Genomic DNA, 26,790 nt, shown 5'->3' on the forward strand with positions numbered 1-26,790 from the left:
CCCCCCCCCCCCCCCCCCGCTGACATAAACGCCCCGCAGTCATGAGGCATGCTGCCAAGTTGGAGAGCAAGGACGTGTTTATTTACAGACTAGCCGTGAAGAGAGCGGTCTGGCGCCCTCTTTGACAATAAACCATACAACAATTTTCTCCAATTATCTTTTTTGTAAATAGATTTATCGATGGTTTACTTTTTCTTCGATATTATTTTCAGGTTATGGGATGGTGATGGGAAAATGAATAATGTTTGATAACAGTTTCCAACAGTATATCGAATATATCATTAGTAACTGCAGGCTCCCTCCGGTATAATGCAGGCAGCAGGCTAATGTAAAAAAAAATATTTAACAACTGTGGTGCCGCAAGAAAATTTTAGTATTACTTTAGAATAACGTCAATTCCGTCAAAACCAAATATTAGAAATTGCTAGAGTACACAGTGGTGGATCCAGGAATTTCTTACCGGGGGGGGGCACAAAATTGCATGGGGTGAAATATATGAAAAACGATGGAGTGAAGCGACAGAGCGAGGCGCCAGCGGCGAGGGAGCGGAGCGACCAAGCGGGGGTGGGTCTGGGAGGGGTCAGAAACTCCCTTTTTTAGTTGGAAGCATTTAGAATTTTGAGAACCACATTTGGCACATTAATGTCCACCGGCACTTCCTGGAAAAAACGAGGCTTTCTGATTGATTAGAAGTTAGAGAAAATTGATCTGTCACGTCGCGGGACGTTGTATATGCTTCGTTGCTGCACAATGCACAAAGACGGTGGTTGGTACTTCACTAGTTGTACTTGCAAAAATTATCTCAAGTGTGTAAACTGTGTTGTTATCAGGGACGTCGCTGGATCTTTTTCAGTGGGGCGGGGGGGGGGGGGGGGGGTAGAGGCCACCGATTACCGAGAAAACTAGCCGTCAATTACCGACAAACATAATTAATGCCAATGTCCCAATGTCTAGTTAAAGTTATTTTTCAGTTTCCCCCTCCTCCGCGAAGTGCGAAAGCTTCGACACTTCATTAAATTATTAGAGAAAAAAGACGATTCGTTGTACCGTTCCCGACACGTGATTCTTGTTTCGCCCTTCCCACGCGAAGCGCAAAATTTTTCACGTTTCATTAAATTATTAGAGAAAGAAGACGATTCGTTGTATCGTGTCCTTGTCTGAATTCAGTTACACCCCCCCTCTCTTACTCCCACCCGTCTTCTCTCATGTTCTTACCATCTCTCTCTCCTCTATTTCATTCCCCGTTTATTATGTTTCATTTTTCTCTTCTTTTTTCCTTTTCTCCTTTTCTTTCTTTTTTTTTCCTTTTCTTTTCCTTTCTTTCCTCTCCTTCCTCTTTTTTTCCCCCTTTTTTCCTTCTCTTTCCTTTCCTTTCTTTAACTTTTCTATTTTCTTTTCATTCCCTTTCCCTCATATTTCCCCCTCCCCCTTTTCCTCATTTTTCCCGACAGCAGCGCAATTTTACCGACAATATCCTGACAGGTGTGGGGGTGTCGCATCCCCACACCCAGGGGCTGATCCACGTAGCGATTTTTCCGGCCCGGCCCCCCCCCCCCCAGCCCCCCAAATGATAAAAACTAGGATAATAACGTAAAGTTAACCTTTTTTAAAACTAAAAACAAAAGTCGGCGGTAAATTTTTCGTCAAAAACTCGATCAAAAAAAAAAAGAAGTGCTCCCCCCCCCCCCCCCGCTTATTCGCCGGCCTGCTGATCAGCACTAAATTTTGTATTAAGATTCGGCTTCCCCCCCCCCCTGTCGCCGGCTGGATCCTCTGCAGGCGCGGATCCACGGGGGGGGGGGGGGGGAGGGGGCTGACGGTTCAACAACATATTTAAAAAAATATATATATTTCCTGAAAAATTGGAAAAAAGTGCCTCCTACCCCCCCCCCCCCCGGTGGCTGAGTCGCAACTTATATTTTCTCACGGATTTGGCCCCCGGCCCCCCCCCCCCCCCTCTTCCCGCCGGCTGGATCCGCCACTGGCCCGAATATCCCACTATAATATGTTATCAAGGACCGCTTACAATGATTTTTGTATTCATATATTCGACAGCGAGGCACACTGTATTTAATCTAGTGTGTAACTGGTAATAAACGGGGTAATAAAGCAATTACATTATTGCGTATTAAAAGTGTGACTATTTTTTGCCAGGTCGTAAAATTTAGAAAGAAAATAATGTGCCAGTGTGTATGGCCCTTGACGAGTGTCAGAGTGATGCAAAATTAATCTTCTGTAAATAAATTTGGAATTTTATTTCTTAAAAGGGTACCATAATGACTATAATTTTTTTTTTTTTTTAAGTGAACGCTAGCGCTGTTATACCCGATCAATTGCAAGTTTACAAGTACCATCATCATCATCATCTAAATTGCAATATAAGTTGCGAATTAATCGAAACTTTTTATAATATAACTATAAGTCACCCCATAAGTCACAGAACCGAACTCTCCCTTACATACGTATACCGACTATGTGAACACACTGCTAAACAATCACTTACAAATAAAGAAAGAAACAAAACGATTTATCAATTTGAAAAATATGCATCTGCATTTTGAACGGTCTGTGAACACCGAGAACGCCGATCGGAGATCTTCCCGACACGCGACGTACGTACGGCCCGTTTTCAGCCACACATAGCAACTGAGAGACAGGTGCATAGCAACAATACATCAATACGCGCTTTGCTTTGGCTTTGGAGCACTTCCTACATACACGGTAAGCAGAAGAATTTCTACATTATGTTAGTTGAAATTGAATAATAAAATACTGACATTTGAGAAAGTATTACTTTTTCTATCAGTAAGAATAATGCGTTCTTTGAGTATGATGTGTTGTATGACACAATTGCGTGTGAAATGTGACGTGTTCGAGCGAGTTCTTTTGATGCTCAGTCCCATATGACATCTTTTGTGTTTGTTGATAATGATAGGGTGTCTGATCGCGCACTCGATTTTGTGTGCTAAAATCCTATGTCTATGTCATGATGTGCATTGCGCGAACATGCATAATGTGTCTCTCTTTCCTATTCTATTGCATAGATAATAGCTGGAAAGAAATATGCTGAAAAGTTGCTTCTCAAACTAAAAGTCAAATTCATAATCTGTTTAATCAGTGATGAAAAAAAGAGTGAACAGACTTGCTAAAAATGTGGCAACTTTCCTAATGATCATGAAGCATACATTTTCATGAATAATGCAGGCTTACAATGAAACAAGTGAATGTGGTTTCATTTGACATAAGAAGTAGTTGCTGTGACATGTAATATCATTTTACTATTTACAGAAACACAACATAAGGAGAAAGAAAGAAAGGTACAAACATGTCGATAGCACTCTCACAGCCCCGCCATGTATTTGGCATGAAGGGGGACGTCTCTGGCAACATCAGCTATGTTGACGAACAGACAGTGGTCTACCCTTGTGGTAGCAACATCATTCTCTACAACATCGACCAAAAGACCCAGCGATTCATACCAGGATCGGACAAGAGCTCTGGATTCTCTGCCACGTGCGTCAGCCCCAACAGAAGGTATATCGCGGTTGCAGAAAGAGGGTCAGACAAGGCACTTATTACTATCTATGATCTCCACTCCCTGAGGAAAAGAAAGGCCCTGAGCTCCACTGACATCCAGTCCAACGAGGTAGTCAGCATGGCCTTCTCTCCAGACTCCAAGTATCTGATTGCCCAGGGAGGCAGGCCAGAGTGGACCTTGGTCTATTGGACCTGGGAAAAGTCCAAAGTGATGGCTGTGACAAAGACTACAAATCCGGCTAATAATGACATCTACCAGGTAAACAAAATGAGAATCATTTTTAATGGTTCACGACATCAATTGAACTTTGCGATGAACAGTTAATGTTGTGTACAGTGCTATAGGTTTTTATTTATTACTCACATTGTATACAGATAAAGCAGATGTACTTTGTTGTTTTGGATTTTGATGCAATCATTTGAATATTTTACTTGGTCTCTCTAATAATGAAGATGTTTTTTTCCCCTCTTTTGAACACTCTTTATCATGCAAAAAATGATGCAACGATGGAATTGTAGAACCTAAAGTTATCATGAAAAAAGATATTTGCTTGGATAATCAGCTGTTATAAAAACAGGGCTGGTACTAAAAATCTTGGTTACAAAATAAATTTGTTGAATGACCATTGATCAATTTCATTCTTGTGTTGTAAATCAGGGCGCGACAAACCCGCTTGCCCGACGTCCCGGGGCAACCAAATTGAGCCGTCGGGCAAGTAAATCAAATTATCACTTGCCCGATTCGGGCAAGTGATACTTTTACAGTAATTTCCTAGTGTCCAAGAACTCTACCATTCACCCGTCAACTTCTTACCCGTCGTCAAAATCCAGAAGCAAAAAAGCGATCGTTCCGATTTCGAAAAAACTTCACAGACAGCTAGCCAGCTCAGCTAGCTCAGCGCGCATGCAACAGTCACTTCAAGCCATGAATGCCGCTCCGCCTCCACGCACGGCCGGCCGTGAGCTAGCTAGAGACAGCTAGCGCGATCGTACCAGCTGCGAGCTTATTCGCGCTCTCTCTCTCTAGCTCTGCAGGCCGCACCGACAGGCCTTTGCTATTCTCTGATTGCCGATTGGTTGAATCACGCCAAATATGACGTCATTATTCTAGGGAAATGAACACGTGCGAATCGGAATGGAACAAACAACAGGGATTTTCTAGTAAGTACAAAAAGTCAAATGTTTGATATTTATTCATAATGACTGTTAATGATTGTGAACATATTATTTAAAACTCGCTGCTCATATAAATCAGATGAATGTTTTTGTCTCGTTTTCAATTTATTACTGCGGTCTCAAGATCCGACCGAGCGAGTCATTTTGATAATAGTATCGAGACCCCCAGAATATAAGCCGTTGTTGTTTTGTTTTCATGGTTTTAGCGACGTTGTTTAGTCTAGTTTTCGCATACTTATCCGAGATTTATCGTAAAATATCTTCAATATTATTATTTAGTAAGAATTTACAAATTTTGGCATGATATTTATAGCAGTGAATGATGAAATAAAAATGTCCGTACTTTATTTAAAATAGTTGATTACCCATTAATATTTACATGACGTTTCTTGATGGAAGAGTTGACCCAAATTATTAACAGCTGAAAATTAGCCTACGTTTCCAAATGACAGCGGCTTGCACAGACACACATGTGATGTTGCACCATGGTACATGTGGCTACCATTAATGACATGTTTGTATCATATTTTTTACAACAGGGTCATTATGCTTTTTTACATGACTGAATATTAAAAACTTAAACCTGCTTGAACCATTCTACCTTGCCGAGATTCATGTGAATCTGATTATTTATGGAGAATCAATAAAATGCGTTTTTTAAACCTTCAACCATCCTTTGTTGACCATTTTCTTTGACATATTAGGTTATTATTCAGTACAGTTAACATAAAACATGTCTTATTATTCCTCTGAATCTGATATCATGATTAACCTTGCAAACTTGCAAAGTTACTCTGTGAAGACAGCTTGATCTGTGACGTGTTTATATATGCCTTTGCAATGCAATGTTTGCACATGGTCAGGGAGAGAGCTCCCTGCATGTATCATTGCCATATGAAATTATGTGGAAATGTGTATCACACACACCCAAGACACACCCTGCAATGAGCTGATCCAAGTTAGTGACCAATCAGGAAGGTTCTCTAGCTATGTGGGTGGAGTTTGATACCAGCATAAATTACAGGTTGGTGACCGCGCGTGCTTTCACTGTACCCAGTTCAGTGGGAGGTCAAGAAGCCACGCCCACATGTGTGCATGTGATAAGCATGCGCTCTCTATCTGTGTGTATGTACAGTGTATTTGGGCGCCGGAGGTTTGTGTGTACATGTGTGTGTGACTGAGAGAGCATGCATGGACCAGGCATGCAGGGACATGAGAGAGTGCAGTAATAAGAAAAGGTACATGAGCGATAAACACATTGCAGAGAGAAGGGAATAAAGAGGGTGAGAAAAGAGATATGGGGGCTGGTTGTTTTATTGTTTACAAATTCATTCATGGAGATTACTGCTGCCAGAAAGCTGGCGCGCAGCGGCCAGGGTGTAACATTACACTGCGGTTTCTTTGATTATCTTTATCACCGGCTATTAGCACATTCCAAAATGTATAAAAATAACGGTTAAACGGAGCAAGAAATGCCAAACGGTTTTGATGAATGCGGTCGGATAACCATCGGTTAAACGGATTGACTCAGGCCTAGTACATGTATGTGCATTAATTTGCTATCTAAAACACTAACTTATCATTACGAGATAATAAATGCTTTAACCTCGAGTCCTTTTTCGCTTTAAAGTTTTGGGCAAGTGGAAATATTGTTTGGGCAAGTAAATTGAAAACCCACTTGCCCGACAGGGCAAGTGGTGAAAAAAATTCTTGTAGCACCCTGTAAATTTATTGATACATACTCTTTATTCAAGATAGCCTGTTAAATATATGTTAATATTTGCCAGGCTTTGGGTCATTGGTACTGATATATCTTGCTGAAATTTATTTATTTTTTTTTCCTTATCTAGGTGTCATTCAACCCCCAAGATAACACCCAGATCTGCGTTGTTGGTAATGGCATCTTCAAGCTCTACCGGTACAGTGAGGGGAACCTCAAACAGTTTGCTTTCCAGAAGCTTGAACCTCAGAACTACCTCTCCCAAGCATGGGTCTCAGACGAGAGGGTGATCGTAGGCACAGACATGGGCAAGCTCCTGCTGTTTGAAGCTGGAGAGCTTAGGAATGAGATGACGGTCCAAGTTAGCTCCAAGCAAGATGCCGATAAGTAAGTAACCGATATTATCTTCAAGGCATCGTTTAACAATATTAAATCTGAGATACACGGCCCTACATGTTATCAGTGTCTGTGATATGGTGTAATGTTGAAGCCCTAAAAAATCGTGCTTCAAAATGATCAAGAAGTGCCCCCAAAAAAGTAAAAATCTTTGAGTGACCGGTTTTACCATACTCGTTTTCCCCAATAGACTGTAGTGTTTTGAAAACCGTTCGGCAAACGCAAAATTTGGTTTGATTTCCAATCATAAATATCTTGATAATCAGACAGGCGATCGGCTTGTATAGTCATGGGGTTCCTGACTGACCTAAAGGTTTATAATTATCATTGCAGCATGAGCTAAATCCAGGATTTTGTTTCAGAATCTGAGACAAAGTAACCAGATCCCTTTAAAGAGATTTTTTTTTCTTCCAGAAACGGAACTGATTCCATATTGTGCAAGACAATTAGAAAGTAGGAAAGGTGGGGTGGGGGGTATCAAATTTTATTTTTGCTTGAGGTCCGTCCAATTCACAAAAAATACTTCTGTCCGATATATGATGTATGTTGTACACTACTTGAGTTTTAAATGGAAGTAGGATTACAATCATATATTTCTATTGTTAAAAGATCTATTCCTATTGTTTCCTGGCAGAGTTCTGGGATCATTGATGAACTGGAAACTCAATTCTTTCATAAATTTGAATTTGAATTTTTGAATTTGAATATCATAGGTCTGCAATGGGCACCATTACTGAGAATGAGGGGACCGGAGCTGCTGGCACGCCTCGGATCACTGCTATCGTCTCATCCTCCAAAGGATTCGCGTGCTCAGCTGGTCATGGGGTTGTAGTCGTCTATGAGAAAACAGAGGACAAGGATTCGTACAAGAAATCCAGAGAGATACGGGTAATTAATAAACATATATTTTTGTTCAACTGGAATCTGCTGTATAGAATCAATTGCTTGATAAATTTTCCTTTAAAGGCATCGTTTAACAATGTTAAATCTGAGATGCACGGCCTACGTATTATCATTGTCTGTGACATGGTGTAATATTGAAGCCCTAAAAAAAATTGCGCTTCAAACTGATCAAGAAGTGCCTCAAAAATGTAAAAATCTTTGAGTGACCCGTTTTACCATACTCTTTTCTCCCAATAACCTGTATTGTTATGAAAACCGTTTGGCAAACGGTTTTCAAAATTTGTAATTCCAATCATAAATATCTTGATAATCAAACAGGTGATCGGCTTGTAAAGGTCATGGGGTTCCTGACAGACCTAAAGGTTTATAATTATGATCGCACCATGAACTAAATCAAGGATTTTGTTTCAGAATCTGAGACAAAATTACTGGATCCCTTTAATACAAGAGCAATTTGTGAACTGCCATTACAGATATGTGCAATGTATGAATTCTAGTTACAGAGTTAAGATTGATGGGGATTTTACACTAAACTTTGTGAGATCATTTTTGTAGTCCATCATTATTTATGTAGAAAAAGTTCTCTTAATCTTAAAGTTTCGGCTATCAGAATGCTTATTTTGTATTTTGTATGTATAAACATTTATTTCCTTCTCAACAGTACAATATGAAACACAATGTATATATAAATGATATATGTAACCATTTTTTCAACAGTAAATAATTCAGATACGGAAGGAGGCGAAAACCTGGAAAGCATAGCTTGAGTTGGGAACGCCAATTATAAGTTAACACAGTTACCGAGAGAACATTATAGATATTATTATGAAAATTACATTTTATATAACAGAACGTTGATAGGAACATAGTCTTGGTAAAAGGGAAGATGTTATGAGAATCAAGAATACAAGGTGTATTATAATTAAATCAGCAATCCTTCTCTTTAAATCTTCCCAATTATACTAATGAGTTTGTCTATTTTTATAGAAAGGCAGATGGTAATAGCCTGGGATAACATTATCATCATCTTTCTCCCTTTCTTTCAGATTGTCAACAATGCTCTAGGAGCAGATGACAGCAGGGCGGAGAGTCATGAGATAAGAACTCTGACTATCAGCCCATCCGAGGAAACCTTAATCGCTAGCACACTTACAAATCAGCTCTATGCCATCACGTTGTCCAGTGCAGAGATTGGCAAGGTAAATATATTTGAGCAAGCTTGGTCCAAGGTAATTTGTCATTATCCAAAAGATATGACTCGTTGGTTGTATACGGAGACCAACTACAGTATATATCCCAAATACTCCTGGATCAATTATTTTCATAAAAGTTATCTAGACCAACTACATTCCATTGTTTTTTTAAAAAATACACCCTCGGTGCATTTAAATTGATTTATTAAAGTTTATGTTTAAAAAAAGACAATTGTCAATCAGAACTAAAAGAGGTTACCAATTTATACATCAGTTACACCAAAGAGGTCGACACCAGACCAATTCTAAACCAAAAAAAAGTGCATTACTTCCAGCGGCCAGAAATCAGTCAGTTTGGAGTTGGGTTATGACTCGGGTATTCATGTGATTAATAATGATATTCCACTTTTATAAAGCGCCCAATACATCGATACAACAATGTTTATAAGCGCTTTACAGATATATTATAACCCCGGTCATCAGATTCAGGCTTATACCCGCACATAATGAAAGCACATTCTCCACTCCCTGGGGAGCATTCCGGCCAGTATGATTCCATACGCTTTGATACATTCTGCTTGGTTTCGAGCAAGATATATTTCAAGATTGTTCAAAATGTTCTGTTTTCTTCTCGTTCTTGTGCAGGGAGACCAAGCGACATTTGAAGTTCTATCCCAGCCGTTCCATTTTGATATAATCACCGGCCTTGATGTGTGTATCAGAAAGCCTCTCGTAGCAACTTGCTCCACAGACAGATCTGTGCGTGTTTGGAACTATGAAACATGGTAGGTCATCTTAATATTTAAAGCCACACTGTCCTACTTGTAGCTACTTGCTCCCTCTATATAGAAAACAATGCCTAATTGGAGACCATTGGTCCCCCATGATCCTCTTTTTCTTATGTTGATTGAGAGCTGAGTTGATGAGAACCACCTGTAATTGACCACGCAGGGCGGTCTAATCCCTCCTACAAACTAGTACAGATAAGCTTTTAGAAACAAAATATTGCTCCACCACTTTTACTTTGTCTTTTATCTAATGGCCAGACACTCTTTATATCAGTACTGTGGCTTTAGCTTGATAGCAACTTGTAGCGTTCATAGAATTTATGAATTCTAAATATGAGATAGCAATTCTTTGCTTTAACACGTAATTGCTAAATTCCACAGGGTGCGATTATAGACTCGTAATAGGAAGTCAAACATTGATTTGTTTATTGCAGTCTAGAAACTGAATTTGTTGATATGATTGCAGAAAAAATGAGGTCAGCTAGACATGCATTATGTAATTTCTTCAGTGATCAAGTCTCTACCTCTTCTTGGAGTTTCTGTACAGGCAGGCATTTTAAAAATGATTATTCATTTCCCCCTTTAGTTCACTGGAGCTATATAAAGAGTTTCAGGAGGAGGCATACAGCATCGCTCTTCATCCATCTGGTCTCTACATCCTGGTGGGTTTCAGTGACAAGCTTCGTCTGATGAATCTACTCATCGACGACATCAAGAAGTTCAAGGAATTCCCCATCAGAGGATGCAGAGAGGTAGGTTTATATCATCTCCTTAAGAGCCAGAAGGGGCGCTAAAGGTAAAGACCAGTTCTGGTCATGCCATTGCATTGTGAAAGAAGCATGGTGGAATCGATCAGAAAAGGTTGATCATCTAGCATATAAGTATTGGTGTGTACTGCATGGTTCTGGAATCATCAAAATGATAAGAAATTTGGCCCAGTCTTGGTAAAGCTACAAGCACTGTACACAGAAAGATGTATACGGGACTACACCACACGTGCGCGATATATCTATCCGGTCCGGATAGATATTATAATCTACCAAATATATCGATTAGTAGGTGGTTTCCCGGCAAAATTTGTATCATCACGTATTAGTCAAAACATAGTCTTTCACATGATTGGTAATAAGAGCTTCCATTTCATTTTTTTGAGAGGGGGGCGTTTCCAAAACTGGTCTTTACCTTTAACTTGTATACTTTCAGCAACCTTCTCTATATGGAGGATTCATAATCCGCAGCGCTTTCTAGCAACACCAGTGTTAAGTTGATTTCTCATGATGTATCAGGGGAAAAAGTAAACAGAAATATCAGCAGTGGCATTATTAAAGGTTGCGCACGAGGTCAAGTGTCATAGAGTAATTCTTTAAGATATCAGATACTGCAAAACATCTTAAACATCTCTAATTTGATGCAGTGAAATGTAAACTAGCTATCACAAGTTCTCAATCAGAGCCTTGGTTATATAACAGATATCCAATACAGTATTCAAAGGAAGGTGTCATCCTTAATCGAGCGGCGTCATCTTCGCCCTGGACTTGGCTCATCTGGCCTTACTCTCCAGATGCCCATTACTCATCTCAAGGGATATGGAGACCGGGCATTTTCCTCTATTGCTCCTTGCCTGTGGAATTCCCTCCCATCATCTATTCACGAAATTGACAACCTAGACCACTTCAAAGCTTCACTCAAAACTCACATCTTCCTTCAGACATTTAAATGCTTACTTTATTGGAGGAGCTCGCGCCTTTGAATTTTTTTTTAAAACAGATATATGGCGTCATACAAATGCCGTGAATCATCGTCATCAATTGAACACAAATTTAAATGATTATAAAATCTTCAGTTATGCACACAGACTCTACAACAACTTGTTAACTCTTTTATTGATATATGTTTGATTATTATGAATCATAAGTGAAAACATTCTGTATTTTGTTTTCTTTCAAATTTCCAGTGCTCCTTCAGCAATGGTGGTCATCTATTTGCCGCTGTGCATGGCAATGTCATCCAGATCTACTCATCAACAACATTTGAGAATGTTTCCAATCTCAAAGGCCACAATGGAAAGGTAAGGAAAAGAAATCTCATTTTTTTATTTTATAAAAAGTGATTTGCAAAAGTGGCATCACAGTGCTGGTTGAAAACAGATACTAGCAAGTATAACAATAGTGCACAATTATAGAGAACATCGTAATAATAACAAACTCTTGTAGAGGTGCTGTGGTCTATTGGAGGTCTACAGACTGTAGATCACAAGGTACAGGGTTCAAGTCCAGCCTATAGGCACTATAATGTCCTTTGGCAAGACTTGAATCTACATTCGCCACTCTCCACCTAGGTTTGAAATGGATACGGGTAGAAAGGAATTCTTTAATGCCGTGAGCACTGAAATTGGTAGCCTAGCAGAGCTGGGGTAATATTTGATCGTTTTGAGCACCTAGCGTAGTTGATATGTACACTGTTGGAATATCTATGCTAATGATGATTGGTATTGTTGTTGTTATTATTACAATAATGTTATTTTGCTTTCCCCAAGTTTTTGTTGGTATTCTATTAATTTTGCTGCCCAGATACAACAATTGAATTCACTTGGTAAAAAGGTATTTGTTATGATAAGATTGTACTGTACCGTCATACTGAAAATAAAAACTGAACAAAAAAAACAGATGACTAGATGAAATTGAAACTAAAGCCTCCGTCACAAATGCCATTACGAACTGCGCCGAACGCCGTACAAACGATTTTAAGACCATGGAAATTTGGGAAGGCCATGGAAAAACAGGGAGATTCATTCGAATGCATCGTTCGTACCAACCTTTGTGACCGTAGCTTTACTCTCCTAAATCTCTTTGAACTTTCTTTAGGTGAGGTCCGTTATATGGAGCTCTGATGACAGCAAGATCATCTCTTGTGGTATGGACGGTGCTGTGTATGAATGGAATGCCTTCTCGGGCAAGCGAGAGGGTGAGAGTGTCCTCAAGTCCTGTAGCTACACCTGTGTGACCTCCAGCCCCGATGGAAAGGTCACCTTTGCCGTGGGCTCCGACAGGACCCTCAAGGAAATATCAGATTCACAGGTGAGTTTCAATTCTTACACCAAACAAATAGTTCCTTCTAAAAAATAAAAAATAAATTAAATTAATTAAAAAAATTGTTTAAAATTTTTTTTTTTTTTTAAATGGGAAAACAAAACTGTCCAATTGAAAACGGATAGTGCCATACTGGACGGTTGAACATTTGACTACAGCACTAGTTCCTTCTTCATAGAGGCTTGTTGTGCCTTTTCACTTTTTTCATTGTATTGGTTGAGAGTTAAAATTTCCTTTTTTAAAACAATCTTCAGATTCTGCTGTTTTGCCCATCCTTTTGTGCTACCTATGCAAGTTTATACCACAGGCAATTCTTTAAATTTCCATCATATGTGCAAAGAGAGTAAGAGGTTAATACATATCAGGTGCCCATTTCATAAAACTTTTAATCTATAACAAGTGCTATATTTCTATGACAAATTTGCTCTCAGCCAATCAGATGCCTTGATTTCAGTAGCTTATAACAGTAGCTTGTAACTTGTTATTGATATCAAGTTTTATGAAACAGGGTCCTGATATTGTGAAGAAGGAATGTGGAGATTCTTGAATGTATTACTTCTTTTGACTGTAGTATGATCACTTCATTCTGGAATTTTGATTTTTTTTTTTTCTTCTAAAAAATACTGTGTAGTGTAGACTATTTGTCATGTTTGAAAATTAAATTGTTTCCAAATACTACTTTAAACACAACAATTAAAAAATATATACTTTTTCAAGTTGATTGTTGAGATAGTAGACTATCTTTTAACGTTTTGATGTTTGATCTTTCCACAGATCCTTCGTGAAGTGGATTCTAACGAGACCACTCTCTCTCAAGTTGTCATGTCACATAGTGGGCGGATGTTGTTCGCTGGTACCGGTAACGGGACCCTGCGCTCCATGAAGTTCCCTCTCACTGTACCAGGTGAATGGCAAGAGCATATGGGACATGGAGGAGGCATCACAAAGGTAAGACCCGCTTCAAGCAAGCAACGATTTGAAGCGGAGCTGCACTACTTGTAGCTACTTGCTCCCTCTATATAGTAAACGATGCCTAAGCGGTGCCTGTTGGTCCCCCATGATCCCCTTTTTCTAATATTAATTGAGAGCTGATTTGATGAGATAACCACGTAGCTGTCAGTGACCTTGCAGGGAGGTCTAATCCCTCCTGGCCAAACTAGTACAGACAGGCTTTAAAGCCAGAAAGTCTCTGACTAAGAAAGAGGGCTTTCTGACTAATGTTAGAATCCAAAACTGTTTCTATAGAATGCTTACAGGAACAAGACAAGCAACTTTATGTATAGCTTGTCCCTCAATGTAGTTCATGTATAATGTATCAATGGAAATATTCAGCTGTTATAAGGTGAAAACATGCACATTTTACTTTATAAGCACAGATATGTAAATTGGTAATTGGCAGCTGGAAATCCTTTCCCAATCATGATTTTCACAAACTGCTCCTGAGAAATCAACAAAATATTTTTATTGGCAAGTCATCTATATATGTTTGGAAGAAAACAAATATGTGCTTACAAAATATAAAAATTGTTGGTGAAGAGAGAGTTGCTGTTAGTATACAAATAATGCACTGCAGTGAGGGCATTAGTAAGAATTACCCACATGCAAGGTACCTTTGGAACAGTCTAACACGCCCGAGGCGATAGCCAAAGGTGTTTGAACTGTTTCAAAGGTACAGAGTGTGGGTAATTTTACTAATGCCCAAACAAAATGCTGTGTATTATTTGTTTTATAAAATTATCACGTGGATCTTTGTTATTTGATAAATCACCCTCATCTCAAAGTCTGTACATTACTAATTCTAGGTCTACATCTATATCTAACTAAGATAAGTAATGGGTTTTAAATTCTACGGCAAAAGAGTAAAAGTAAAACGATACATCTCAATGGTTGCGATTGCAAAACATGATCGCCAATGACCGGTCATTACCATAGGATAATGACCGGTAGTTCTCCAAATTTCGCGTTAGGCTAAATAAATGCATGGTCACGTGTAAGCTTTCGACCAATCATTGATTAGGATCTACGTCATCATTTTATAATTATAGTTCATTCCCGTTGATGAATTGTATAATTTTGTTCTTTTTGTATAGATGAGGATCACGTATGATGACCAGTACCTCATCACCATCTCAGAGGATGCAGTCCTTATGATCTGGAAGATCAATGATAAAGAAGGACGTGGTCTCAAGAGAACAGACAAGGAGGTTGGCTACGCAGAGGAAATCCTCATCACCAAGACCGACCTAGAAGATAAGGTATAGTGAACCTCTTTGGTCTTTCTATGTCTCTTTATCTTTCTTCCTTTTAGTGTGTATGTGTGTGTGTCTCTCTCTAACTCTCTCCTACCCCCTCTTCCACCTTCTCTCTCCCTCTCTCTCTCTCTCTCTCTTTCTTCTTTCTCCCTCTCTATCTTTCCCTTTCTTATTTTCTAATTTTCTTCATATCTCTATCTTTCTCATTCTATATCTCCCCTCTCTCTATATATATCTCTCCTCTCTCTCTCTCTCTTTGTCTCTTCTTCTGCTTATCTATCTTTCTCTGTCTGTCTCTGTGTCTTTCTTTCTATCCCTCCCTTCTCTTACATTCCTTCCTTTGTGGATCTGATCCTATTCCCTTGAAAATTAGCCTTTAACTTTCCCCATCTTTTAACATATATTTCATTTAGAGGGTACCTACCAATTATTCCACCATCCTCTTTGATTTATCCCACCTTTCCTTCATCAGAACCAAGAGATGGGTGAGCTGAAGCAACGAGTGGAGGAGCTCAAGATGGAGAACGAATACCAGCTGAGGCTGAAGGACATGAACTACAACGAGAAGATCAAGGAGCTGACCGAGAAGTTCATCCAAGAGATGGAGTCTCTCAAGACCAAGAACCAGGTCCTCAAGACGGAGAAGGACAAGGAGGAGGCCAAGCACGACGAGGAGCTGGCAGAGACGATGGAGAAGCATGCCAAGGAGCTTCAGGATCTTGGTAAGTTTTTTCATTTTCCCTTTTTTATATCTTTCTTTTTGCCTTTTGCTATTTCCCTCCATTTTTCCCTCACTCTTATTTGTTCCCCCTCCCCCCCCCCCCCCCAATCTATAATTTCTTAGCTACATATTTTTTCTATTTATTGACTTTCTAAGCATATTTTTTCATGTTATATTGTAAAACAGCATCTGAGGAACTAACACTTCAACAAGCTCTGCTTCTAGTTAGTTCCTCTTTTCCCCTTCTCTTTCTATTATATTTGTCGTTTCCTTGCATATTTTTGTAATATAATTATTTATTGTATTATGTTTTGCATGAGAAATAAAAATCATTTGAAAAAAGTGTACCATGCACCCAGGGATGTTTTCCAGACGCAAGCTTCTGATGATGCCACCGTCATTAAATACAATTTGAATAAATTGTTGAATTCTCTGGTCAAATTGAGATTTGAGAGAACATCTTATTGAGGAATTAATTTTTCCTTCAAATCAATCCAGTTGCAAATTGTCAGCGTTCACATCTCGTATTTGAGATTTTCATAGCATTCGAACTACAGATCTCTATCTGGAACATAATGATATATTTAAAGATGGCAACCTTTTATCACATTTATAACCAGCCCATTTTTTACCAAGATGACGACTTTCACACTCTCTAGTAACAACATTTTATATTTGTGTTTTTCCAAGGAGGATTGAGTTGTATCTTTTAACTTATGAAAGGTTTGGCTATTTTTTAGCAGACATTCTTGAAGAGATATATTGTTCAAATTACCTCCTGCCATATCTAACTTAATCATCAGTTTGAATCCAAGATATAGATTATCTTCAGTTGTTGATATGGTTGTGATTACATATGCGCGACACGTGCGCGATATCTATCAGGTCCAAATAGATATAATAATTGACCAAATACACACCGCCTATCAAGTAGTAGGTGGTTTCCCAGTAATATTTGTATCATCATGTATTAGTCAAAACAAATTCTTTCACATGATTGAATATATTGAGCTTCCATTTCCTTTTTTGAGAGGGGGGCGTTTCCAAAACTTATCTTTACCTTTAACATATTCATATTCCTTTGATGCGTAGAATCTGCCAACAACCAGAAGCTGATGATAGAGTATGAGAAGTACCAGGAGCTGCAGTCTAAGAGTCAGAAGATGCAGGAGGATTACGAGAGACAGCTGGCCGAGATGGAAGAATCCAAGGAGCAAGCCCTGGAGGAGCTCACCGAGTACTACGAGACCAAGCTCCAGGAGAAAACAACACTCCTGGATCAGGTAGGTGGACGATTGAGTGGCTTGGATGCCTTTGACAATCAATCAGGCCTGATTATTACCCGATTTAAATCGGTTTCCCGATTTTGTTTTTCATTTTTTTTTCCATTTTTTTTCTGATTTTTTTTTTCTTCTTCTCGATTTTATCCCAATTTTTCCAAATTTTCCCCTTATTTTCTCTATATTACCCTATTTTTCCCCAATTTTTTTACTCAAAAGGGGGGGGGGGGGGGGGAATGTTGCTAGATGCCATTTTTTCCCCGAATCCTCTTCTTCTTTTTTTACTCAAGGTGGGCGTGGTTGAGGGAAAAAACCTTCTTTTTTTTTAGTGCTCACTATCACCCCTGCAATCAATTCAATTTCCTACATAACCTCCCTTTCTTGGAATATGTTTTTGACCTTCGCTTGCATATATGCTCATATTTGGTAGCAGTGTAATCTAATTCAAATGAATTATCACATATTCATGTCATAATGTTTTATGCAACTATTTCCCTTAGTTATTGTCTTGGACTTTGCACTATTGAAATATAATGAAAATTTGTTCCATTCTCCTCTCTTCGAATATGCTTTATTTGCTTGTAAATATATAGTGAGAGATACATTTCTATTTTAAATTAATCTCATCAAACTAAATTCACTTATCCCAAATGAGTGACTCTCTGTCAGCAAGAACTTTTTTGTCTTGCACTTAGCATTTTTAAAATGATGTCTAAATTTTAATCAAAGTATATATTACTCTCTTGCACTATGCATATTCTTCAAGTTATGGTATATTTATGGCTCATTCAGATTTGAAGTGGTAAACTGTTTTTTTTTGCATTTTTTTTTTGTACGTGTAAATGAATGGTAATTAACTGCGCATGACAAAGGTTATTTTAGTTTTGTTTGGCCTGTTGTTGTCTGATGTCTTCGTGGTGTAAAATAGAATATGATTGTACCGATATCCCTTACAAAAAAGGACATGTACCATGGTTTTTTTTGTCCAAATTACCATCCACCATGGTAACCATGGTTATTATGGTACCAAAACAATGAAATACATTGGGACATTAAACAATATATTTCATTGTTTTGGTACCATGATAACCATGGTTACCATGGTGGATGGTAATGTGGAAAAAAATCCATGGTTACCATGGTACTTTTTTGTATGGGATTGGTACATTGTTATAATATGTGCCTTCAGTATGACTTAGATTTGTTGTAAATGTCTTAATTCAGGCCACAGAGGAATCCCGTCAGCAGCAGCGTGAGTACGAAGAGACCAAGAAACAGATTGAAGAGGATGCTGATAGGGAGATCTTAGACATCAAGAACAAGTATGAAAGAAGACTGAGAGATGAGAAGGAAGCTAACATGAGACTCAAGGGAGAGACAGGCATCATGAGGAAAAAGGTAAAAATAGGATTCATGCAGCCACAGCAATAGGAATGGAATTTAAAACTAGTAGTAGTCATAGTAGTATAGTAGTAAAAGTTATGGTAATTTTTTGGAGAATACTTGTGTACTCCAAAGCTGTTCCGTTGTATATCCCACTTCAGCTGAAGCAAAATGTATCTATACATTGTCTGTTTCATGGAAGGATATGGTTTCTTATTGGATATCATTCAAAGATCTGTGAACTCTTTTGATTCTACTCTTTTTAATACCTTAATTGTGAGTGATATTTTGCATCGCTCAGGGGAAAATAAAGTCAGATTATTAAGACAATAACATTGTACTTTTGTGTAGCAGCTAGCTACACATGACAATATTCTGATGGACTTTTGAAGTATCTCCATGGCTACTGTGGTTCTGTTGATACACCCATATATATCTTAAAGTATTCAGAGAAGAAGCTCCTTTCAGTTGTACTCCTTTGGGTTAAACATATCCGTTGTAATGGTTAGACTGGTAGCTGACCCTGTCTTGAGCAAAAACCAATGACCCTACACTGTATGTAGATGAGTGTAAACATTAAAATTGTTTGTTGTATAGTTCACCAGTCAGCAGAAGGAGATAGAGGATCACAAGGATGAGATCAAGAAGCTGCAGAATGAGCAGACCAAGCTTCAAGGTGTCATCAAGTCACTGGAGAAGGATATCTATGGGCTCAAGAAGGAGATCCAAGAGAGAGATGAGACCATTCAAGATAAGGTACGTCCTAGTGAGTTATTGCATGGTGCTGTAGATTCTGTAGGTTTTCATGTCATAAATATGTTAAAATTGGAATTCAATTTTATCAGGTTTGTTAGATAAGTTTGTAATTTCAACAATTAATAAGAAGAAAAAAGTTATACCAATGATGTTTAGTGACTTTTGTTGTGTAACATGAGTCTCGGTGACAAATACCTCTAGTACGTGGCATAATTCAGTCACAATCTGCTGTCCGGCCCTTTTATTTCAATTAGGTAGATATATCACAGTCAATTGTAGAGGCCTCCTAAGGTAACCTTGCTCTAAGATATCCATTAATGATTACAATTAATGGAGGATCCATATTAAATTAGCTGGTTCTGCAATATGTTTTGAAGTTAAGAATACAGTGATCTATTTTTCAAGGTTCATATTGATACTGTAGATGTGTGTTGATGACAGCAGCAAATGTCACTTTTCAAACCACTGGCTCTTTTTCCCTTATCTCCCACCCATCCACCCCTACCCTCTACAGGAGAAGCGCATCTATGACCTGAAGAAGAAGAACCAGGAGCTGGAGAAGTTCAAGTTTGTCCTGGACTACAAGATCAAGGAGCTGAAGAAGCAGATAGAGCCCAGGGAGAACGACATCAAGGACATGAAGGAGCAGATCCAGGAGATGGAGAGCGAGCTGGAGCGCTTCCACAAGCAGAACACCCAGCTGGAGCTCAACATCACCGAGCTCAGGCAGAAGCTCAAGGCCACTGAGAAGGAGATGCTGATGGAGAGACAGAAGGTGAGAAGTAGGAGGAGGAGGAGGATAATGTGATGGTGTTGATTATGGTGATGATGATGATGATGATGATGATGATGATGATGATGATGATGATGATGATGATGATGATGATGATGATGATGATGGCGATGGTGATGGTGATGATAACGATGGTGATGATGATGATGATGATGATGATGATGGTGATGGTGGTGATGATGATGATGATTATGATGTTGATGATCATGATGATAATGATGAAGATAATGATGACGGTGTTGATGATGGTGATGATTATGGTGGTGATGATTATGATAATGATGATGATGATGATTGCGATGATGATTCTGATGATGATTCTGATGATGATTAGGATATGGTGATGATTATGATGATCGTCTTGATGATGATGATGATGATGATGATGATGATGATGTTGATGGTGATGATGATGATGATGGTGATGATGATTATGGTGATGATGGTGATGATGTTGATGGTGATGATGTTGATGGTGATGATGATGATGATGATGATGGTCGTGGTGGTGGTGGTGATGATGATGATGATGATGATGATGATGATGATGTTGTTGATGGTGATTAAGATTATGATGATGATAATGATGATTATGGTGATGATGATGGTGATGATAATGATGATGGTGATGATGATGATTATGATAATGATGGATGTCGTGGTGATGACGATTATAGGGGTAATGATTATAATGATATCAATAATTGGATTCAGAAAGCCCTTTTGCAAAGGGATAAGAAGAGCTCATCATTATTTACCCCTACTTTATAGTAAATATGGCTCAAGACTATTTGAAAACTTTCTTCAAACTTGACAATGAAACAACTGGAGATCAGATCTAATGACATAAACAATTTGTCTTGCACAAGTGTTTCATAAGAAGTGCTTAAAAACTCAATCTTTCTTTCTGTCTATAGGTGCGAGACATGGATGCCATCAGCAGGCGATTCAAGACGGATCTTCACAACTGTGTAGGCTTTGTGCAGGAGCCCAAGAAGCTCAAGGAAAGCATCAAGGCACTCTACCAGAAGCATGTACAGGATGATACAGTGAGTAGAAGAATACTTTGGGTATGCCACTTACCTGACAAATTTGTGTCTTGAGTGAATGTTCAAAGCTACACTATGTTAATTTTGTATGTAGTTCATGCCATGTATAAAGTCAGTTTTATTTTGGGCTCTAAAATAGTAATAAAATGGGCTGGACTAGACACTAAATTTTCCTTGTAGCTAAAATTCTAGACTTTTAAAAGCATGTTAAATTCATTGGATCCATTTTCATCCATTGATTACTTTCACATGGAGTTTCTGTAAGCACCCTATCCTGTATATAAAACAGTATGAATTTAAATCCGTGTGTTAAGATTTCTGCTTCTGTGTGAAGAGTCCCATTTTCAATCCTGGATTATGCTTGGTTTGGAGGTTCTGAAATCCCTGTCCATACTGTCTTAAAGGGAGTGTAGCATGACGAGACTACGTGTCTTTCCCGTGGCCTGACTTGGGGGCCAATCAGATATAATAGGACTACGGATGACTTGACCGCAGTATTCATGTGCATGCAACATACTCGAAACCGAAGCATAAGGCAAACTTCAGTCTGTTTCGAGAACGCTAGTGCACTCTGACTGTTGATCAAGTCCATTCGTTTATTTGACGTTGTCCAAAAGAAGTCGTAGATGGCGTTAACCAGTATTTGCCATGCTACACCCCGTTTAAGTTTGATTCAGCATTAATCCGCATTTGTTGGTCAAACAGTTTTTGAGCGTCAAGTAACATCTGGCTGGAATGCTCCCCAGGGAGTGGAGATTGTGCACACATTGTGTGCGGGAAAGCACTGAATCCAATGACCGGGGTAATAGTATATTTGTAAAGCGCTTAGAGACATATATTATATATTATATAAAAGCTAAATATTATTGTTATTATTATTATCCAAATCCTTGTTTCAGATGGAGTCGGCCAGCGTTGATGCAGACATCCAGAGGGAGTATAGCAGACAGAGGAAACATCTGGAGCAGAGCGTAGCCTCCCTACGTAAGAAACTCACCAAGGATACAGAGATACATAGAGCAGATAATGTCAGAATCATGCAGGTAAGATACGCCACCAGTCTTCTACTTACTTGGGTATACTTGGGTGTAGAGACTGCGAAAGCTTAGCTTATTTGTCCCTTTTTACTGTTGCATCCCATCTCAAGTATGGTTCAAACTTAATTGGATTGTTTCTCCAATACCATTCTAGGGATGACTTGAATTGGTTAAAGGTGGCAGCATTGACTACTTCCTTAGGCAGGGCATTCCAATTATTTACACTCCTTATTGAGAAACTATACTGCCTAAGTCTTGTGTTGAAACGTTGTTTGACAATCTTGAAATCATGGCCTCTTGTTGTTGAGCCAGTGGCTAGATGGAAGAATTTTGAAGGATTCACTCTGTCAAAGCCTCTCAGGATTTTGAATATCTGTATCTGGTCTGCTCTCTGTCTTCTGTAAGCCAAAGTAGGAAGTTGTAGTTCTGTAAGTCTGTCTGGATATGCTTTTTGTTTCAGCTCAGGAAGAAGATATTTCCCCTTAATATCAGGAGTTCCGTGATAGTGCTTTTGATCCTTTTTGAAAAAGACTCTTGTTTGGAAGAGCCATCCACCCTATATATTGGAGGGGGAAAAATTGTTTAAATCAAAAATTATATGTGTTGTATTCAGTTGCGATAAGCTTTTATTGGAACTTTTTTAAAGATGTGTATAGTGGATTACTAGTTGATTATCCTTACTTTGGATTTTCTCTAATTAAGGTCATTCATTTGTCATGAATAAATGGACGAGTTATTAAAGATACCGAGACAAAGTTTCAGTATACTTTGTACACAAAACTATAAGTTTGCCTAATAGTAATTAATAAAAGCTAATTCTGTAGGATATTAAATACGTTTAAGATCTAAAGAAGTTGATTACAACATGAATATACATGTACATGTTTGTGTGTGTATATATGTTACAAACCTGGAATACGCAGCACAAAATTTAGTCTGACGTTAATTGCTTCATGATGCAGTCCTTACCAAAGTGACCATTACATTTTCTACAGAATCTGTTTCAAAGTGATTTATATTGGTCTTTAATGAGAAGGATTGTAGAATGATAATTTGATGCAATTAATATAAAGTTTATTTTCTTTCCCCATCAGGAAAATGTTTCACTGATCAAGGAGATCAATGACCTGAGGAGAGAGCTCAAGATTGCCCGCACCCAGGTCCACGATCTGGAGGCCGCCCTCGGGATCAACAAGAAAAACAAGACCCCCGCCCAAGATCTGACCTCCATACCCAACGGATCGATCGTCTCAGGCCTAGCCTCGAGGGAGGGTCGCAACGACGAGAACGTCAAGATCATCGAGATGCAGCGAGAGGAGATCCGTAAGCTGAGGACCGCACTTACAGACGCAGAGCAGTTTGCAACGCAGAGACCGCCTTCGGGTGCGAGGCTCCCTCCTGTACTCGCACAATAGTTCATGTATACCGTCTGTAATGTAGAGTATATTCTAGACTTTATTGTAGATTCTTCAGAATCACTTGGAGGTGTTAGACGGTATAGTCTTTTCCCCTCCAAAAAAAAGGATTTATATTGATGCCAGGCTCATGAATCACCTCACCTATATTCTAGAACACAAAGAATCATCCTTTGGGTTGATAACTGAAGCTCCCAATCTCTGGAAAGTTGCGATGTTCTTTCAAATTTGTATACCATTTTGAATATCACCTTGTCACAGATTCAACGTATTTTTCATATCATTCCTTGTTTTACATCAGTAAGCCTTCCAAGTTTACTCCATATTCTTGTATGGAATCTGCACACCTTGAAACAGAATGCAACCGACTGTGCCTGAATGCATTGTTATTAAAGATGACAGCTCATGTTAACGTTCACACATTAGTGCACATTTGCACCTTGATGTCTCTCTTGCAAATTCAAGATAACTTAAGTCATTGTCAAGGAAGAATTAAAGACAGGTGTACAAGAAAACAATGATACATTGTCTTTGCCAGCTTTATAAACTTTGATTCTTTTCCAAGGGTTGTGTCTCATGAAATGAGTCATTGGACTGAACCTTGCAAAAGAAGAATGAACATTATCAGCATTTAATTCTTTTGCTTCTGTGACATTTTATTCTCAAACTCTTTTCAGGGTTCCTATTCTTGACAAATGTTTAAATTCTTTGCCCATTTTCTATTGACATTTAAACCAGACAGTGGGTTTAAAAGCTTTGTCTAAATTACAGTTTCAAGGAAGAAGATGGACCTAGATTTAAAAAAAAAAATTGGTCCCTTTATTAACTGGTTTAACTGACTGATGAACCTAGTTCATAGGCATTGGCATTTACTCAAGCAATGATTATATGGATAAGACGGTGCACGGTTTGTAACCTCAGTCGTAAGAAGGAGCATCTTTAAACCATGTGCACCCATGCCCTTTACCATGGCCAGCATAGGTTGCAGGCAGCCAAAGTCATTCAGTTTTCATGGGCATGTAAATTGATCCTCGTGGTATGTGGGTGGTATTACTTCACAGGCAGAGCTGGGTCCAACAAGATTGACTTGAGCTAGTGATCTGTTCCATCAAATAAATGCCTTGCTGCTTTGATGCTTCGACTAACGAATTATGAAACTTTTTGAAAAATTGGCTTCCAAACAGATATTCCAGTGCGTATTCACACAAGATATTACCTGTCTTTCAAACTGCCTTTACAGTGTGATGCAACTTTCCACCTTACCCAAAAACTTTATATAAAGTTTATGATGTACTGTGTATAAAGACATGAACTGATTCCTGTCTCTATCTCTCTTACTCACACTTGATGTTATTAATGAAACTTTCAACATTTCCTCACAAAGGAGACACATGCTTGTAACTAGAGATATTAAGGAGAACACCTATTGAACCTTTTTGAATTACAACAAAATAAAGAAATCAAAAGAAGATGCTTTGCAAAATTGAGAGAACATCAGTTTTGGAAAGAAAGTCATTTGACCTGCAACCTGCAATGTAAGTAGGCTAAAAACCAAATATACAAGCATTTGTGGGAACAGGTCATGTGACTCTATCTTTCATATAATCTAAATACATATACTCAAAAGAAACTGAATATTTTAAAACAACAGTGAGCACAGCAATGAAAGCTAGGCACTGCACTTTGCAAACTCTGTTGTGTGTTTTGTATTGAACTTTTTTACGATGTTGTAGGCTTCAAGCTAGCTAAACAATGGATCTCTCCAAATTATGAACTTGTGAGTCATGCACAACAAAGTTGTTAATTGATAGCTTCCTATCTGTTTAGATGGCAAGTCTGTTTTACTCACCATGAGGTGTGGGAGAGAGAGAGAGAGAGCAAGCAAGATATGTACTGTCAGCGATCGAGACCATAACATGAGACCATGTGAAACCAAGCACTTAACATTCCAAAATGTTCTCGTACATGTCTGCTTGTCATCAAGTTAGATTATTCCTGAATGAAATGTTCATAGATCTTTTTCATTCAATTATTTTCTGTGGTATGTACTTTCTATCTTGTATTTTGATAGGAAAATGTGTGCAAGTTTCAATGCGATACTGCTCATATCTCAAGATTTGCACAAACTGCTCAATTATTTATATCTCTTGCAAAATTTCTTTTGTAGGATAGAGTGCAAGCTTGATTATTGAAAACTGAATGTGCATGAGAACAGACCCATTTATTTATGATGGTAATGTTCACATGCAAAGCTGTATATGAAAATTTCAAGATTTACACGAGACAATGAATCTCTGAAGTAATGACACATGCATCCTCTTGAACCTTGATTATATTTAGATTACTATCTCCCACTAATAATGATGAAATTTTCCTATCTGTTGGCTCACTTTTTGAGCCAAAATGAGGCATAAGGCTTTCCACAGCATATTCCTTGTTGAGCCTATGCTGATTTAGCAAGTGTTGAAGTGATCTGTGCTGATGTCATCATACATTAATATGGGAGGAAGTATGGCACGTGAAGAGAAAGAGGAACATTCTTTTGTTTTGAGTCATATAACCGCACTTCCTGTCGCAAGTTATGAATCAATCAAAGTTTGAGGCTGGAGACAAGCTAGAAGGGGTCTAGGGTACAGTGCCCCCTTCCCAACCTCCCCCTTCTATCAGTGTATTATGATTAAATCTCATACTGTAGATTGGTAGCTCCTTAAAAAGGTTAAATTTTTAGAAGCCCCTGAAATTTAATCATAATCTTGCCTTTTCTCCATTAAGGATTTCAGTATTTTATCTCTGACAGTCATATCCCTACCCCCCTACAACCATCCATGCATCTTACCCCACCCCCCCCCCCCATGAGGATCCTGACTGCACTCTACATGTGGACAAGGAGATGAGGGGGTAGCTAGGGAAGGATGGAATGTGGTAGACTATAGGTAATACTGTGATGAACCCCAGGCCCATCAAGGTCCAGGCAAGCCCCCTTTTTGAGGAAAACCCCTCTTGATACGACACATACGTCTAGGCATCGAGAGGGGGGTGGGGTTTAGAAGGAATGTGGTAGACTACATGGTGATACTTCGATGAATCCCCCATCAAGGTCTAGGCAAGCCGTTGACTGGATGGAATTCCAGCCAGCCTACGCTCTTATATAGCTTGTTCAGACTATCGGAAACCTTGCGTAAGGAAACATTGTATAAAGAATCATCATATAGCAAAAGGAGCGTAGAGATTAGAAAAACAACATTAATTGCAGAAATTTGGTTGAAAGAAACTAATTTTAAAGAGGTCATTTTACCTAACAG

General features: G+C 38.7%; 1 protein-coding gene across 1 annotated transcript; it reads left to right on the forward strand.

The window, feature by feature from the left end:
- Positions 1 to 2,597: 2,597 nt before the first annotated feature.
- LOC105444891 (cilia- and flagella-associated protein 57-like) lies at positions 2,598 to 25,032 on the forward strand. Its single transcript, XM_030996007.1, has 19 exons — positions 2,598 to 2,721; positions 3,289 to 3,796; positions 6,564 to 6,820; positions 7,543 to 7,717; positions 8,779 to 8,931; positions 9,571 to 9,710; positions 10,300 to 10,465; positions 11,668 to 11,781; positions 12,578 to 12,790; positions 13,577 to 13,750; positions 14,893 to 15,057; positions 15,527 to 15,776; positions 16,868 to 17,058; positions 18,280 to 18,453; positions 19,036 to 19,194; positions 19,709 to 19,969; positions 20,905 to 21,036; positions 21,936 to 22,079; positions 23,168 to 25,032. The coding sequence occupies exons 2-19, from the start codon at positions 3,326 to 3,328 to the stop codon at positions 23,486 to 23,488; spliced, it is 3,660 nt and encodes a 1,219-aa protein (XP_030851867.1). The 5' UTR covers positions 2,598 to 2,721; positions 3,289 to 3,325; the 3' UTR covers positions 23,489 to 25,032.
- The last annotated feature ends 1,758 nt before the right edge of the window (positions 25,033 to 26,790 follow it).

Source organism: Strongylocentrotus purpuratus, unplaced genomic scaffold (genome assembly GCF_000002235.5).
Source record: "Strongylocentrotus purpuratus isolate Spur 01 unplaced genomic scaffold, Spur_5.0 spur5_scaffold_3, whole genome shotgun sequence".
Taxonomy (NCBI): Eukaryota; Metazoa; Echinodermata; class Echinoidea; order Camarodonta; family Strongylocentrotidae; genus Strongylocentrotus; species Strongylocentrotus purpuratus.